At 50.0% G+C, this 18,807-nt stretch overlaps 1 protein-coding gene across 1 annotated transcript in view; it reads right to left on the bottom strand.

Annotated features, from left to right (window-relative positions):
- Positions 1 to 18,807, bottom strand: part of LOC148501817 (MAX gene-associated protein-like) — a 187,936-nt gene that overhangs the window by 75,221 nt on the left and 93,908 nt on the right. Inside the window, exons 12-14 of the mRNA XM_088449939.1 lie at positions 14,782 to 14,842; positions 14,173 to 14,639; positions 6,573 to 6,816 (exon numbers count right to left, since the gene is read on the bottom strand). Of these exons, the coding sequence (XP_088306065.1) occupies positions 6,573 to 6,816; positions 14,173 to 14,639; positions 14,782 to 14,842 (772 nt within the window). The remainder of the gene's footprint in view (positions 1 to 6,572; positions 6,817 to 14,172; positions 14,640 to 14,781; positions 14,843 to 18,807) is intronic.

Genomic DNA, 18,807 nt, shown 5'->3' with positions numbered 1-18,807 from the left:
GAACACCTGAGGATCATAAAGTCTGGACTCACACCACTGAAAGTAAGTGTGCCACACTCTGTGATAAATCCGTGCTGAAGCAGGCTTGCGTGCCCTGAGCATCGTACCAATAACCGAACTGGAGAAGCCCCGAGACCTCAAGACGGCTGTCTCAAGAGCCACGCCGTCAAAGACAGCCGACCCAGATCCGGGTAAAGGCAGGGCCCCTGAGACAACAGGTCCCGACGTTGAGGAAGAAGGTACGGAACGTCGATGGAGAGGCTCCTCAGATCGGAGTACCAAGGACGTCTGGGCCAGGCCGGAGCTACCAGCACGAGCATGCCGCCGTCCTGCTTGAATTTCCGCAGAACCCGAGGAAGCAGGGATATCGGAGGAAACAGATACGCCAGGTGAAACGTCCATGTCAGCGACAGCGCGTCCACCAGACTTGCACCTGCGTCTCTTGTCCTTGACCCGTAAACGGGCAACTTGTGATTGTGACGGGAGGCCATCAAGTCCAGCTCCGGCAGTCCCCACCTGTCCACGAGTAGCTGAAACACCTCTGGGTGAAGCGACCATTCCCCGGGATGCACGTCGTGACGGCTGAGGAAGTCCGCCTCCCAATTGAGGACTCCGGGGATGAAGACCGCCGAGATCACTGGAATGTGACCCTCCGCCCAAGACAGGATACGAGACACCTCCGACATCGCTGCCTGACTGCGAGTTCCGCCTTGGTGATTGATATACGCCACCGTGGTGGCGTTGTCGGACTGCACCTGTACCGCCCTTCCGTGAAGAGCGGGGCCGGACGACTGCAGGGCCTTGTATACTGCCCGCAGTTCCAGGATGTTGATGGGGAGAAGTGCTTCTTCCGCTGACCAACGACCCTGAAGCGACAAAGAGCCGGTCACTGCCCCCCAACCCCGGAGACTGGCATCCGTCGTGAGCAGGACCCAGTCCGGGACCCAAAATGGGCGCCCCTCGACCAGATGAGCTGTCTGAAGCCACCAAGCCAAAGATAGCCGAACGTCCGGAGACAACACCAGCACCTGAGAGCGGATCCGGTGAGGTAACCCGTTCCATTCTGATAGAATCAGCCCCTGCAGGGGCCGGGAATGGAACTGGGCAAATTCCACCATGTCGAATGTCGACACCATGGACCCCAGAACTCTCATAGCCGAATGGACCGACAGGCGGCAACGGCTCAGGCAACTGCGTATCCGCAGCTGTAGTGAGGCGACCTTCTCCGGAGTCAGGAAGATCCTTTGCTGACGCGAATCCAGCAGGGCTCCCAAATGAACCATCCGCTGTGATGGAATCAGGGAGGACTTTTTCCAATTTATCAACCACCCGTGTGCTTGCAGGCAAGCGATCGTCAGGTGGAGATGTTGAAGCAGTACCTCCGGGGAGCTCGCCAGCAACAGGAGGTCGTCCAGGTACGGCAGCAGCCGTACATTCTGGTTCCGAAGATGTGCGGCCATGACCGCCATAATCTTCGTGAACACCCTCGGTGCCGTGGAGAGACCAAAGGGTAGCGCCCGGAACTGATAGTGGTGTTGAAGGATAGCGAACCTCAGATACCGCTGGTGTGAAGATGCTATCGGAACATGGAGGTAGGCGTCCTGGATGTCCAGGGACACCATGTAATCCCCCGGTTCCATCGCCAGAATGATGGAACGTAACGTTTCCATCCTGAACTTGGGAACTCTGAGGAATTTGTTCAGAGACTTCAAGTTGAGGATAGGGCGATGAGAACCATTGGGTTTCTGCACCAGAAACAGAGACGAATAATACCCCGTCCCTCGTTGTGATAGAGGAACGGGAACAATGACCCCTGCTTTCAGCAAGGACTCTATAGCCTCCTGAACCTGTAACGCCTTGGTCTTGTCCTGAGAAGGACTTGTGCAGAAAAACTGGTGGGGTGGTCTGTGCCGAAAAGACAGGGCGTACCCCTGGGAGACCACTTCTCGAACCCAGGCATCCGTGGTGGTATTGTGCCAGCACTGGGCAAATAGAAGAAGTCGGCCTCCCACTCTGAGGTCCCCCAGAGGGAGGCCCGTCCCATCAGGCCGCAGGTTTATCTTCCTGCTTGGAAGAAGGGCGCCGAGCACTCCAGGCTTGCTTCTTGGGTTTAGAGGCCGTCTTACTCGCAGACTGTCTCGGGAAGGACTGACCTTTCGCCTTACCCTGAACCCGAAAGGAACGAAAAGCCGAACTCCGAACCTTAGCAGGCAGTGCCGCCGAAGGGAGGAAGGCCGACTTGGATTTAGCCAGGGTGTCCACTATTTTGTCCAAGTCCGGACCAAATAGTAATTCCCCATTGAAAGGTAAGGCCTCCAGACCTTTCTTTGAATCAGAGTCCGCTCTCCAGGACCGCAACCATAAGGATCGGCGGGCAGACACCGCTGCAGCCGATACCCGCGAGGTCAGCAGACTAGCATCTAAAGAAGCTTCTCCAATGTAAGAAGCGGCGTCCCTCATTTGTCCCAACAACGCCCGCTGGACATCCGGAGCGTCGTCCGGGAAGGTATCTTCCAATGCATTGGCCCACCCCTCAATGGCCTTGGCCACCCAGGAAATGGCCATGGACGGTCGGGCCACCGCCCCGGAGAGGGAGTAAATAGACTTTAAGCAAGTCTCAACTTTCCTGTCCGTGGGATCCTTCAGCGAGGATATCGACGGTAATGGTAAGGTGGCGCCCCGAGTTAAACGGGTGACATGGGAATCCACCGCCGGTGGAGTTTCCCATTTTTTACAATGTGCCTCAGGGAAGGGGTAATTAGAAGCCAACCGCTTCTGAGGAAGGAATCTCTTACTGGGCGCCTGCCAAGCTACCGCCATATGATCCGTCAACTGATCAGACAGGGGAAACACCGCAGAAGCCACCTTAGTTTTTTTGAAACTAGGAAACTTCGACCTAGGAACCGGTGCCTCATCCTCTATAAGAAGAATAGCTCGCACCGCCCTAACTAGTGCTCGCACATTAATGGACGACTTGGTATCCATTTCCTGGACCGAGGCGTCCGAGTCAGTGTCATCAGGGACCTCCCCATCATCTGAGGAACCCTCTGAGTCCGATACCTGAGCAGCCCGTGCCATGAGTGGGCGTTTAGAAATCCTAGAAGGCATGTCAGTCTGCAACATTGACTGAAAAGCCGAGGAAGCGGCCGCCAAATTTTGCACGGAGTTGGAGAGCACATCCACCCATGGTGGAGGCGTCGCCATAGGGGCCTGAAAAGGTACCACAGGCTGCTGCGGCACAGGGGAAGCCTGTATATACATAGGCAACCCCCCAAAGGGACCAACTGATTGAGACCCAGGAGGACTCCGCAATAACTGCGGGACACCCGGGGAATGGGGGATGGTCGGCTGGGGCACCGCCCTAGTAGGGAGAGCAGTCGGGACCGACAGACGGTCCGCAATAGACACCAGCACTTGAGAAAACATCGCCCACGGTGGTTCCTGCGCCAGAGAAGGTCTGGATGGGCCAGGAGCCACCTGGCATCGACTACACAGGCCATCCTGTGACAAATCCTCCCTATCTACTCCTGCAGAACAGCGTCCGCAGGAGGCCAACACCGGAGCCACTGAGCGCTCAACCTCCTCGTCTGACATGACAGAATATATTATATATCTGGCACCAGGGTAGAAGTAAAACGCACTCACCGGTGTGCTGAACAACAGCCCACAATATGGCACTGAGTAGCACACAACTGTATGTGACGGACCTCACAAATACGTGATCTATATAAGTGAGGTCAGTAGAAACGCCCCTCCCCCACACACCTGCAGGGCTTGTAGGAGAAGTAAAGGGATAGGTATAAGCTGACAGTAAGCGGAAAATAAGCACAGACAGGCAGCACTAGCAAAAAGTCACATACCATGCAGGAAGATATACTCACTGCACCTTTACACTACAATCAACCTGCCCAGATTCAGTGTCTGGGAGGGCTATAGTGCTGTGTACGCTGTCCTTAATCAGGGGAGAGGTACACAGGGGGACCGGTCCGCGTGCTCCCTGAGATCTGCGCTGCCACTGGGAAAATGGCCGCTGGAGACCTCAGAGGAGGAGTGGCCGAGGAATCTGCAGCTCAGCGACGCCAGACTGCGTGCTGAAAGGCGCGCTGAGCTGAGGGGAGGAGCCGCTGACAGGGAAGGCTTCCTCCCCTGGCTGGCCATTAACCCCAGGGATGCTGGCTTCCCGCTTGCCGGTTATCCCTGGTGGTCTAGTGGTCCCACGGGTTATGGGGGGGGGGCCCGCCGCCACTGCCAGCAGCCTCCGGTCTGTCCCCCGGACCGGAGGCTAAAGGACTGCATTTAAGGCATTCCGCGCGCCGCCGCTAGCCAGCGACGCGCGGCTTACCTGAATCCCCGGCGACTCCGGCAGCAGTCCTGGGAGGTAGACAGAGTCCGGCTAGTACGGACTCTGCCCTCCCGCCGCGATCCCCAGATCAGTACTGGCGTCGCGGCGCCAGTCGGGGATCAGAGCGGCAGCGTGGGCGTCTGTACAGACAGCCCTTCGCTGCCGTCTGTAGTAAAAATAGATTAAAAATAAATAAAATTTAACTTAAAATAAAAGCTTTTGGGGGCTGCTCCTGCAGCCCCCCTGCGCGGTGACCGACTCCGGCCGGGCACCAGCTTACACTGGGGTGCCTGTGGCTCGGGGGCGGGGTATAGAGGAGGACCCAAGTGCATCCTGGGAGCTAAAAGCTTAACTGTGTGGTGCCCATGGATCCTGTTCCAGCTATAACCCCAAGGTCAACCCTGTGGACCCCCTATGGACCCTGAAGTAGAAAGGTCTGATAAACTTTCTGGCCAGAAATGGTCGATTGAGAGGCAATAATGAGAATATTTAAAAATTAAGCGAATATGAGATGACCAAACTGCATCCAAAACTGTTAAATATGGTAGAATCCAAAATGCAGAACCTGCACGTGTTAAGTGACTTCCATAGAAATAGGACCCTGCCCCGCTGTCCAGAACAAAGCACAAAGACCCCAAATTTAGATATCAGTCATGTCAGTTTTGAGTGACATACATTTTGAAGGACCTGGTTACAAGCTTCTGACAGTCTTAAGATATCTATAATGCCTTGTTCATCTTTCAGGTCCCCAACTTTGAATGTGTTTTATCATTCGAATTGTATCACAAATCATTTAGCAACACAGAACACTAGTTGCCAAAGACTGTATGCACACAGAAACATTTAATGCAAGCAATAATGGGCAGTAAGTGCTCAATAAACCAACCCCAATAGGGAAGGAAAGAGCTATTTGTATAACCTGACCGCTGAGAGTGAGATATACAGGGAGACCAGGAGCCTAAGCAACTCTCCGGAGACAAGCTGTAGCAGGCACTGTGTAAAATGTCCGCTCCGTCCTCTGTGAGGGAGGGGAGAGAGAGTCTGGTGGGATGTCTGCTAGAGGGAAAGTGCCAAGGGGTAGGGGAGGAGCTAACGGGGAGAGTCTGCCTCCCCCCTTCTAACATGGACTCCAGGGCAAATGGCCACTACACTGTAGTGCCCCGTTGCCTGTGGCTGGGGGCAGGGTATAGGGGAAGTGGGAGCCTGGGCTGCTGGGAAAGAAAAAATAACCATTTGGTGCCCAGACTCCTACTTACCAGGCTATACCCAGCGTAAAGCCTGTGTCCCCAATGGAGGAAGAAGAATTACCACAGATTTGGAAGATCTATATTGTGAAGGGCTTTTCTACCTCTCTTCGCTGGACCGGATGTTGTCGTTTCTGCCTGGAAGATGGTTTAAAACGTAGATCTTTGAAGGTTCAGTTCTCAGCCTCCAAAATTTTCTTTTACAAAAAACGATTGTTATTTTTACATTTCGTTTATCCATGACAATAGTGAGTTGTGTTATGATGCCATTAATCTAAGTAATAAATCATTTGATTACAGATTTTCAATTTTTGTTGGGTCATCCCTTATTTGCCAATTGCAGCCCATATTTCATGTTTGGGTAAGACAGTGTTTGACCACTTATATCTAAAATGCTAACCCTACCTTTAACAGTCCTATATATTGCCTGGCTCCCATTTATGGAGTGTAAGGGACTAGTTTTACATAATGGAAGAGTCACACTGAAGTTTTGATCCATAAAGTTCCCTCCTCACGGCCGGAGATACTCTCCTGTTTTCATCTTCTAATTAAGGAGTTTTGAAATGTCTCCACAATCTCCAGTCCCCCAACATGTGTTCAACATGTCTAATGCTAAATCCTTCTTGCAGTCCATTAATTATGGGACAAACCCTACCCTTTGTGTGTCTTGTGTGCGTTTCAGTTCTTGTTCCACATTAAGATTGTTGTTCATTAGAGGACATTGTTTTTCTCCTCTCCCTTTTTCTGTACTCCTGGCCTGTCCGTTGGGGCTTTGTTTGCCAAAACAGAGTTCCTTGGCAGCCAATGGAGCATAGAGGGTGAGGAGCTTGGTCTATTTGCAAGTAAATTTAAAGTGCGCACACTTCTATCAACGCAATCTATAACCATATAGTCTCCAGAGTCCCAGAATATACTTAAAGTAAAAAATTCTATTATGTTTAAAATGATCTAAAATGACAGCACATTTTGCGATAATTTATACATACCAGTGTTATCCTGTAGTGAAGCGACTACTGTTTTTTCTCCAGCCAAGGTTGTTTTTGAATTCCCATTAGACCCTAGTGGAGGGTTTTTGTTGGCCATTTTCACATGGGCCTCATTAAGCTTAGATAGGTGGAATAGGCTAGGCCGAAGTCTGTGTGTGATATAAGCTGCAAGTCTGTTAGCCGGATGAAGTGCTCCCATTTGGCCCAAAAGCAATTTGGCTTGAGGGTAACTTTTGCCATTGACCTATAATAATATGAGATATGGTAAGAACTTACCCTTGTTATCTCTATTTCTACGAAGTCCATAGGGTTCCACAGGATACCTTGGGGTATAGGTGTGACGTCAGTCGCAGGGCACCAAAGAGTTAAGCTTTCAGCCTCCCAGGATGCACTAGGTCCCCCTCCTATACCCCGCCCCCGAGCCAAGGCACCTCAGTTAGTTACCAAGCCATAGGCCGGAGGAGGAAAAGGAAGAGAGAGAACAAAGATCTGGACACATACAAGAATCACATTCTCACCAGAGGGAGACGGAAAACCGGTGACCAGAGCAAAGCCCATCTGCAGCACAGGTGCGACAGGGTGGGAGTCCTGTAGAACCCTATGGACTTCGTAGAAATAGAGATAACAAGGGTAAGGTTTTACCATATCTCATATTTTCTACTTCAGGGTCCATAGGGTATCCACAGGATACCTTGGGGATGTCCCAAAGCAGTATCCTTTAAGGGTGGGGACGCTCCTGTGCAGAAAGGAGAATCCGCCGCCCGAAGGAAGCATCCTGAGAGGCGAAGGTGTCAAACCTGTAATACCTCACGAAGGTATGGACAGATATACAATTGCACCTAATATACTGTAACGGTGGATTCCAATGGTGAAGAGGTGATATTATCTGATGATACTGACAAGAGTGATGATGAAGATGATGACATCATCCAATTGTGAGAATGATTACCCGCTCTACCAATGGGCTTAACCATTGGTAGCTTGGTTTAACAAAACCACCAAGTTGTTTTCTTTTGTGGGGGCCCATACAAAACAAGCACTTCAGCCACAAAGTGGGAGTCCGTCTCAATGAAGTGCTTGGTTTGTTAAACTGTACATGTCATTTTTCAACATACAACATAAGGGTTGATGGGAGGGCCAAAGAACAATTCCATTGTGCACCACCTTTCATTATGGGCTGCACGTAGCAGCCTTGCAGATCTGGACTGCAGAGGCACCACGTCGAGCTGCCCAGGAAGGACCCACAGACCTAGTGGAATGAGCCTTCAGAGAAGGAGGAACCGGTAGGCCTTCATGGAGATAAGCTTCAGAAATAGCCATACGGATCCAGGCTGCCAAAGTTTGCTTTGAAGCAGGCCAACCCTTTTTACGGAAGCCATAAAGGACAAACAAAGCGTCCGACTTCCTAAACGAAGAAGTGCGGTCAACATAAGTCCTTAAGGCCTGCACAACATCCAAAAAGGCCTCAGCCACGGAAAGACCCGGTGAGTTAAAGGCCGGAACAACGATTTCCTCGTTAACATGAAACTGGGAAACAACTTTGGGAAGAAACTCGGGCCGAGTGCTGAGTACTGCCCTGTTCCCATGAAAAACCAAGAAAGGGGGTCTACAAGAAAGAGCCCCTAAATCAGAAACACGTCTGGCCGAAGCAATAGCCAGAAGGAAAACAGTCTTAGCTGTTAGCCATTTAAGATCCACTGATCCCAGTGGTTCAAACGGCGGTCCTTGGAGAGCCCTCAGTACCACAGCCAAACCCCCAGGCGCCACAGGTGGAACAAAGGGCGGCTGAATGCGGACAACACCTTGCATAAAGGTGCGCACATCCGGGATTGTAGCAATCCTACGGTGAAACCAGACAGATAGGGCCGAAACCTGTACCTTCAAAGAAGCAAGGCGAAGCCCATGATCTAGTCCCGCTTGCAGGAAGGCGAGAATCCGAGACAGACGAAACTCTCGCAGTGCATAACCTCTCGGTCGACACCACTGGAAGAACGTATGCCACACGCGATGGTATATCCTCGCGGAAGACGGTTTCCGAGCTCGCAACATGGTACGCACCACAGAGCTGGAAAACCCCCGGGACCTCAGCATGGCCGTCTCAACAGCCACGCCGTCAAAGACAGCCGAGTCAGGTCCGGGTGACGACAAGGACCCTGAGACAGGAGGTCCGGTCGTAGCGGCAACCGCAGAGGACTGTCCACGGACAGACCCTGAAGGTCTAAGAACCAGTGCCGTCTGGGCCACGCGGGAGCTATCAACAGGAGCGTCCCTCCTTCCTGTTTGAATTTCCGGATTACTCGTGGAAGAAGGGAGACCGGAGGGAACAGGTATGCGAACCGGAACGTCCACCGGACGGACAGAGCATCCACCAGAGACGCCCCTTCGTCTCTTGTGTGAGACCCGTACACCGGCAACTTGTTGTTGTGCCGGGACGCCATGAGGTCTATCTCTGGAAGACCCCATCTGTCCACCAGTAGTTGAAAAACGTCCGGGTGCAGGGACCATTCCCCCGGATGAACGTCCTGGCGACTTAGAAAGTCCGCCTCCCAATTGAGCACTCCCGGGATGAAGACCGCCGATATGGCCGGAAGATTGCGCTCCGCCCAAACCAGGATCCGAGACACCTCTACGAGAGCCGCCCGGCTTCGGGTTCTCCTTGCCTGTTTATGTAGGCCACGGTGGTAGCGTTGTCCGACTGGACCTGTACCGGGTGACCCTGGAGAAACCGATGTGCCTGCTGGAGAGCATTGAAGACCGCACAGAGTTCCAAGATATTGATTGGAAGCTCCGCTTCTGTCGGCGTCCACCTGCCCTGGAACAGATGTGGACCCGAAACTGCTCCCCAGCCCAGAAGACTGGCGTCCGTTGTCAACAGGACCCAATTTGGAACCCAGAACGGACGTCCCTCGCTGAGGTGGGACGTCTGTAACCACCAAGCAAGGGACAGACGAACCTCCGGGGTGAACACAATCGTCTGGGATTTTAGAGACTGAGGCAGCCCGTTCCACTTTGACAGGATCAGGTGCTGCAGAGGTCTGGAGTGAAACTGGGCATATTCCACCATGTCGAACACCGACACCATGGAGCCCAGTAACCTCATCGCCGAGTGTAGAGACACCCGGCGGCTGTGCAGACAACTGCGCACCCTTGACTGTAAAGCAGAGATCTTTTCCTCCGTCACGAAGATCTTTTGCTGTCCCGAGTCCAATAAGGCTCCAAGATGCAGAATCCTCCGAGACGGGATTAGAGTGGACTTCTGCCAGTTGATTAGCCAGCCGTGCCGTTGCAGCAGGGCAATGGTCAGGTCCAAGTGGCGTAACAGGAGCTCTGGAGATCCCGCCACCAATAACAGGTCGTCCAAGTACGGCAACATGCGGACTCCCTGCAGCCGCAGAGAAGCCGCCATGACCGCCATCACCTTGGTGAAAACACGTGGTGCTGTCGCCAGGCCAAAAGGTAACGCCCGAAACTGGAAGTGGTCGCTGCGGATTGCAAACCTGAGGAACTGTTGATGGCGCAAAAGAATAGGGACATGCAGGTAGGCGTCCTGTATGTCCAATGACACCATGTAGTACCCAGGTTCCAGCGCCAGAATGATGGACCGTAGGGTCTCCATCCGAAACTTCGGAACCCGCAAAGACTTGTTGAGTGCTTTGAGGTTGAGAATCGGACGAAAGGACCCATTGGGTTTCTGTACCAAAAAAAGATTTGAGTAGAAACCCTGGCCCCTCTGGGAGAATGGAACAGGCACTATAACTCCAGCCTGGAGCATAGTGTGCAATACCTTCCGCAGCTCCGTAGCCTTGTTCCGGTCTGATGGTAGACCCGTGGTGAAGAATCGAGCCGGGGGTCTGTGCCGGAAGGAGAGGGCGTACCCGTGGGAGACCACCTCCAGAACCCAAGTGTCTGTTGTAGTGACCAACCAACACTGGGCGAACTGCAGCAGGCGGCCTCCCACCCTGGGATCCCCCAAAGGCAGGCCCGGACCGTCAGGCCGCAGGCTTGTCATCTGGCTTGGGGGCCGGACGTCTGGTACTCCATGCCTGCTTCCGGGGCTTGACCGATTTCCTAGGGCCAGCCTGACGAGGAAACGACTGTGGTTTGGGCCTGCCCTGGGCCCTAGATGACCGAAAGGACGATGGTCCAGAACCAGAAGGAGCAGCGGCCGACGGGAGACAAGCTGCCGCCAGCGTGGCCACAATCTTATCCAGATCCGGACCGAAGAGAACTTCTCCGGTAAACGGCAACGCTTCCAGACCCTTCTTGGAATCTGCGTCCGCCTTCCAGGATCGCAGCCACAAGGTGCGACGAGCAGCTACCGCTGCTGAAGAAATTCTAGACACCAGAGTACTAATGTCTAGAGCCGCCTCGTTGATGTAGGTGGCCGAATCCCGGAGATTGCCAATCAACTCCGCCTGTTCGGCCGGACAGTCGGAATCAAAAGAAGCCTCTAATGAATCCGCCCAGCGCTCCATCGCTCTGGCAACCCAGCAAATGGCCATAGCCGGCCGTGCTGCCCCCCCCCGCAAGGGAATAAGCGGACTTCAGGCAGATTTCCACCTTGCGGTCCGTAGCATCCTTAAGGGAGGACATGGATGGCATCGGCAATGTGGCACTACGGACAAGACGGGTCACGTGAGAATCCACCTGTGGAGGGGATTCCCACTTGGCAAAATAATTATCCGCGAACGGATAAGCCACCGCCAGGCGTCTCTGCGGCTGGTATCTTTTGCCAGGCTGTTTCCACGCCTCCTCTAAATGGTCCACTAACTGACCCGACAGAGGAAAGACTGTGGCATCGCCCTTCACATCTTTGAAAAAGGCATACTTAGATTTAGCCGCTGGGGGAACTTCGTCCTCAATCACCAAGGCTATGCGGACCGCCCGAATAAGTCCAGGAATATATACCTTGGACTTAGCATCAGCGTCCTTAGTATGGAGAGGCTCCTGATCGTAAGGATCCAGAATCTCCCCATCATCAGACGTCCCTTTGTCATCCTCATAAGGAGCGGACAGAGACGCCACCGGCCGTTTATGAGGCCGCATCACAGACTCCCCTTGCAACACATCTGACAAGTGCTGTACAGAACTCGTCAGGGAGTTAACCCACGCTGGCTCCTGAGAAACCGGGAGCGGGGAAATAGGGAGACTGTGGGGTACCACCAATTGTCGTGGGAAACCCTGCATGGGTGACGACACCACAGACTGCTGGGACAAACCCATCGGAGTAAACGCGGGCTGCGGAGCTAACTGGCCCACTAAAGCTGTTAGCGCCTGAGCGAAACAAGCCCAGGGCGGCTCCTGCACCGGTGCTGTAACCGTAAGAGGCCGCGCCATGGACAAACACTGCCGGCAAAGGCCCTCCGCGCTACCCTCCCCCTCCGCTAACGGTACTTTACACGTGGTACACTGTAGCCGGAGGGGAAAATCACTTTCAGACATGATGGCACCACGTATGTGACCCCTCTCACCAATTATATATTAAATAGGCGAGAGACCACCCTGCAGCACCGCACCGCAAGGGCTTAGCAGAAAGAACAGGGACAGTAATAAAGCTGACAGTCTTGAGAAGAAAAGTTACAGGCAGCGCTAGTACAGTCACATACAATGCAAAGAAAATCAATTCCTGCACTAACAGCGCTGATCACTCAACTACACAGACACAGGGCCTGGTAGGACACAGCGCTGCATACACAGACCTGACCACAGCGGAGGAGAGATATGCGGGGGGACCCAGACCACGATGCTTCCAATGCAGGCTTCCAGCAGCGTTCACCATGCTTCTGAAAAGATGGCCGCCGAGGAGCAGAGAGAAGGCTGGCCTGGGGGAGGAGCGCTGACACAGGGCCAGTCAGCACAGTGCAGAGAGGGCAGTGTGCAGCGGGGGAGGCGCCGGCTGTGAGACAGGGAAGGCGCGCTCCCCTGGCATGCATTTAACCCCTGGGACGCCGCAGCGCTACCGCTCTGCTGCGGTCCGCTGTCCCAGGGGGTAGTGGAAGCGCAGGTTGGTCGCCTGGCTCCACGCTGCAGCCAGTCCCCAGGGAGCCCCCTGCCTGGGGACTTAGGACCATGTGATCAGCGGGGACCCACCGCGGGACCCCGCTGCTTACCTCTGTCCCCCTTGAATCCGGCCATGGTCCGGAACATCTGGGGTCACCGCTAGCTGTGACCCCAGATGCCCACCAGCATCCCTGGATCAGTACCGGCGTTCTGGTACCGGCGGGGTGTAGGGAAGACAGCATGGACGTCAGGACTGACTGTCCATGCTGTTCATCCAGATGTGCAGCCACAGCTGCATAGAAGAAAGCTTCAGGGGCTCATCTAGCCCCCACTCCAACAGGTGCACCCGACTCCGGCCGGGCACCAAACTAAACTGAGGTGCCTTGGCTCGGGGGCGGGGTATAGGAGGGGGACCTAGTGCATCCTGGGAGGCTGAAAGCTTAACTCTTTGGTGCCCTGCGACTGACGTCACACCTATACCCCAAGGTATCCTGTGGATACCCTATGGACCCTGAAGTAGAAAATAAAAATAATAAAAGTAATGCATTTTGCATTTGTACATATGTTCATGTCTTGCCACAGCGGGCATAATGTTACCTATCAGTCCGAAAAATACAACATGATACAGAAATGGAGCTGTAATGTACTTTTTTTTTTTTTTTTTTAGAATAATGTAAGTTCAATTGCGTTTTAATTGACATATGTGAACAATGGGCCTGATTCAGAGTGGTATGCAAACCCGATGGCTTACGCTGTACTCCGGTTGTGAGAGAACGCTCGCAGTGCCCACAAGCCGCAGCATGATTGACATGCGGCAGCGTTCAGAGGGCAGAGACTGAAACAGTTCAGTTGACCCCGTTCAATAGGCGTGGCCAGGCCGGGGTCTGCGTCACTTCCTGGCTGGCTACGGAGCTGTGAGGAGCAATCTGAGTAACCTCAGGGTTATTCAGATTGCTGATGGTCAAGAGGTGTCTATTTACATCAGACGCTTACTGCTGCATTGGCGTATTAGTTGTACTGTATTTCCTTGCGGCTGTGCAATACCGTAAAACTCTATAAATAAGATCCATTGTTCATTAAACCGTTGTTGAATGGCAAAGTATGCCATAAAACATATCCCTTCTGTGTCCTAAGCCTCTGAATATGGCGCGTCACCAGCGGTCAATTTACTGTTTGACGAGGCTCCTGGCCTATCAATCCCAGTACACTGACAGTCTAAATGCTGAGTTACCCTGTGGGGTGTGATAGACACTTGCTTGGTATAAAGGCAGAGTTTCCCAAACGCCGCCATTACAGTCATGCTCGAGTCTAGATGGTTTAATCAAATTGACTGAGGTACTAAATAATTCACCTGTGCTCAAGCATGGATATCCTTAAAACCTGGACTGTAATGGTGGCGTTTGAGAAGCTCTGGTCTAAAGGTATGGACACATGCTTCAGGCCTTGTTTTCTACCAATATATTTCAGTATAAACCAGGTAAAATGGTTGCTATTGTTGATAGGTTTTATGCAGTCGGGTCTGTATGTAGGTAGGCACTATCAAATAAAAGCTTGTTGGGAGAGATTTAAATTGAAAATGATAAATATAGACTGGTAATACCTGAATAAGCTCTGATTGATTGATGGTGGAGTTTTTCAATCGAGCCACTAGTTTGCCTGCTGGAAGGACCTTGGTGTAGAATGGCAGACCTTTCCCTCCATGACACTTTGTTTCTTTTTCAGCACAGACCTCTTGGGGATTTTGGTCTAAGAGTTTCACACTTTCAGTCTCCCACTTTACAAGAGGTGGCTTTGCCGTAGTTTGATCTGTCTTCTGACCTGGAGCCATTGTGATCTTCACTCGAGAAGAAGTGGTAGACGACATCAACTTGAGATCTCTACTTTTATTCTCAGACAATAGTTCAATATTGAAGCTGCCCACCTTAAAGGACTGAGCTTCTCTGTTATTCATTTTCTGTGACTTAATATTGTGGGTTTTGTTATGGTCCTCTTCCCAGTCTGACATGATCTCAATCAACTTAGTGTGACCATTGTTGTCTACTTTCCTGCGCTTTTTACGTACAAGCTCTGTGCAAGTGAAGGGTATAAAGAGAATAACCAGAAAAATGAATACAAGGAAAAAGAGTGATTAAACAGTTATATGAATCATGAGCATCCCACTAAGAGAAGCATTATAGAATGACAATTCATAAAAGCTCCACAGCATTACCGTCCTCTCCTTTGTCTTCAATATCTTGCTCTCTGCGTTTGATTGATTTATGGCCATGCTCCTAAAAACCAAAATATACAAAATTAAGAGTGTGCGCCAAATATAAACCTGTTTTAATGAGGGGGAGTTAGTGCCTGCCAAATTGATAGCTTTCAATTGACAAAATGTAATACTCTTCCTCCCAGCATTGCAGGAAATTGTGAATATAAATTGGCCATACCCATCATCCACCAGACCACACTCACAATTACACAACAGCACAACCCAAATTGGCAAGACCCACCCCTTTTGGGTACGAAGATTCAGGACTGCTGATATGTCACCACAGGGAGAGCGGTCAATTATGCAGTTATATTATCATCAATTATTTATATGGCGCCACAAGTGTTCCGCACCGCCTTACAAAGTACAAAAACAAAATAAGTTGACCAGTGACTTATTGTACAATACAGGACAAGGACATGGATAATATACATTGATAAATTAGCGACCATAACACCCAGATAAGCAACAGAGCAAAGCAACCAAGTGTTAGGTACCCTAGTGGGGAGTAAGAAGTAGATGAAAGTAGAGAAGCACAGGAGGGTAGAGGGCCCTGCTCGTAAAAGCTTACATTCTGAAGGGGAGGGGCAGACAAACAGGTGTGACACAGATGGAGTAGGCAGGGAGGGGGAGTATTTAGCAGCAAGTTAAGATGACAGCTGGAAGGCTTTCATGAAATAGTGGGTCTTGAGAGCACGTTTGAAGGGTTGTAGAGAAGTGGAGAGTTTGATGGGAAAAGGGAGAGTTTTCCAAAGGTGGGGAGCAGCGCGGGCAAAATCTTGGGAGGCGGGAGAGGAAGTAATCAATTGGCATGAGAGGCGGCGTGCATTTGTTGAACGAAGAGGGGGCAGACAGGAGAGTGAAGGGAGATGAGGTCCGAGATGTAAATGGGAGAGCAATGCGTGAGGGCTTTGTAAGCAAGTGTGAGAACCTTGAATTGGGTTCTGAAAGGGAAGGGGAGCCAGTGGGGAGGTTATAGGAGAGGGGAGGCGGATGCAGAGTGTTTGGAGGGGAAGATGAGCCGAGTAGCAGCATTGATGACAGACTGGAGAGGGGAGAAAAGGGAGTTGGGGAGGCCAGATAGGAGGAGGCTACAGTAGTCCAATCTGGAGATGATCAATGAGTGTATAAGGGTTTTAGTGGCGTCCTGGGCGAGAAAGGGTCTAATCTTGGAAATATTTTTAAGATGAAAACGAATCCCTCATAGATTCTTGTGTACAAGGATACCTGTTGGCCTGCATGTGTGTCAAACTTGATGGCACATGTGCAGACTCAATGTGTAGGCTTTATTAAGATGCGCTACACAATGGAGATACCTGGCCGACGACAACAACTGGACAAATTATACAGCATTCACATGTGTGTGATGACTTTACTGTATATATGTGGACTCAAGGGGGAAAATTTTCTAAAGTGAGTTTTTAGAAGTGGAGATGTTGCCCATAGCAACCAATCAGATTTTAGCTATTGTCTTCCAGAAGGTGTTCGTTAAATGTTAAGTAAAATCTTTTTGGTTGCTATGGGCAACATCTCCACTTCTAAAAACTCACTTTAGTAAATATACCCCTAGGAGTAAGTATGGGTTATCTAAAGATCTAACACTCCACACAGTCTTTTCCCTCTGAACTTCTATACCCCAGGGGACGAACATATCACCTACACGACAGGAACACAAGATTTCTGGAAAGTATAACTACTGTTACTACTCTAGGTCTATATAAGGGCTGTTTCTACACCTTGCTATCTATCTACAACTATAACTAAATTGGCTTCTAACTTTCCACTACTCTAATCATATCTTGCTATATAAATTCATAGTTTGGCATTAGGTATCTGGCTATTCTGAAAACACAAGACATTTCCGTAAAAGAGGAAATTGGATTTTTAAATGCTATGAACCGTACATAAGGCCAGAGACAAGACAAAGAACAGAAAACCTTTTAAACAAAAATGAGTCAAAAAGTTCTGAATGACACCCTCATCAAATTTGTTGCTGCTTCAATCGTTCATACAATGCAGCATCTGGAAGTTCCTACAGCAACCTCTGGTAGTTAGAAAAGTTTATATGATAACCTATGGTAAGCCGTAGATACAGCTCCTTTCTGCCCAACATCAGGACAGGCTCAGCGATGCATTCCAGCTCTACACAAGCAATAGGATCCCTGAGCCATGTCCTGAGCTGCTATTAGCAGCAAATTATAAGTTCAGAAAGGAAAATTTAATTCTTCAGCATGGAATGCTATGGCAGTTCTTTCACTATGCCCAATTGTACCTGGTGAGGTTTTACAGACGTTTCCGGTGTGTGAAACTAATGGCTTCACTAGAACATTGTATAAATAAATGAAAAGTACAATTTAGAACAACTTTAATCCATATAGAGGTTCATTTGATGCAACTATCGTCCTTCACCAGTTGATCATTTCTCGGTTTTGATACTCCGATTGGCTACATGTTAGCAGTTGGAACTTGCTCATACCCCTTTCAGACATACAGCAGAAACCCAGGTTTTTGGCCGTGAACGTGCATCAACCTGGGTTTTTGCCATGTGTGAACAGAAAAGACCTGGGTCGAAGTCCTGGATCCATGACCCTGCTCTGTACGAGGGTTTTACCCAGGTGCTACCTGGGTATGCTCTAGTGTGAATGCATCCAACCCATGTGTTTAGAAAAAAACTCTCTCATTGGCTGTTCTGTGCACCAGCAGATGACATCAACTGCAGGCATCTGGCCCACATGGCTGGAGAGCAAATTAATTTAAGTGTGTATTATTTTAAGTTTAACTTTTTTGTGAAAATGTTGTCTTTGTATAGAGAAAAACTTTATAAAGGTTTTAGTCATAATTGTATTATTGTAATGTAAAAATGTATTGGTTTTCAATAAAAAAAAACCCATTGGAAACAAACTTGTGACCTTTTTATATTATGTCATTACTGTCAACAAAAAATAAAGTGCCCCCTTTAAATCCACACCAAATTCCAGGGCAGACCCAGGTTCAGTGTGAACATATCCAACCCTGGAATTTCCTGGGTTTTTGGTGTAGTTTGAATGGGGGTCTCAGACTGAGACCTGGTAATTTCACAGGTTGATAGTCCTGGGAAGTACCCGGGTCTGAAAGGGGTATTAACAGACATGAGCTGCCCAAGTTGAAAACACTGTGCTGAATACAATCTAATGCTATGACTGATTACAAGTTGGTGTTCTGACACTGCCCAATTCATTCCATGCTTTTCCATCTGTCACCAGTTCTGAAAAATGCCTGCAAAAGACTCAACCTTCATAAATAGCCAATAAAATGTAACACATTAAACTTTAAATGTATGGGATTATAGTACTCAAACATATCAATGGTTAAATAAATCCTTTATTTACCACTCTGGGACAAACCAACTTTTTCCACCAGTCAAAAACAGAGTATTTGACCAGTTGACCAGCAATAAAATGAAGTTCTGTCTGATATAGCTCACTTCTGTTTTTTTTACCATGCTTTACGGAACTGCAGAAACGCTTAACTCTTTCCAAGGCTTGCTTTTTGCAATTTCAACCAAGCCAACATTTGCGACAACTAAACCGTAACTGTGAGAATGAAATCACAGCCAACTTATCTGAAATTACTGTGATGCATTAAATCAAGCTATATGAGTCGAATATCCACATTTAACATTGTTTAATAATGTATGGCCTATCAAAGGAGGAGGAAATGGAAGAAACCTTACAGATTGAGAAATGGTTCAACATTAAGGAGAGGATCAAGAGTTCAAATAGTGTGAAAATAAAGTAAAAATGAAAAATGAGAGTTATGATAAAACTTACCTTTGATAAAGCTCTTTCTTCTAAGTCCTTAGGGTCCACTGGGAGACCTTGGGGTGTAGGTGGTGGATGAGGAATCCAAGCACCACGCAGTTAAAGCTTTCAGCTCCCAGGATGTATCGGTCCATTCCCCCTAGACCCCGCCCCCAAGCCAGACGCATCTTAGTTTGTGATAAGC

Source organism: Taudactylus pleione, unplaced genomic scaffold (genome assembly GCF_031769625.1).
Source record: "Taudactylus pleione unplaced genomic scaffold, aTauple2 ptg000501l, whole genome shotgun sequence".
NCBI lineage: Eukaryota > Metazoa > Chordata > Amphibia > Anura > Myobatrachidae > Taudactylus > Taudactylus pleione.
This window is presented reverse-complemented; position numbering and strand designations above follow the sequence as displayed.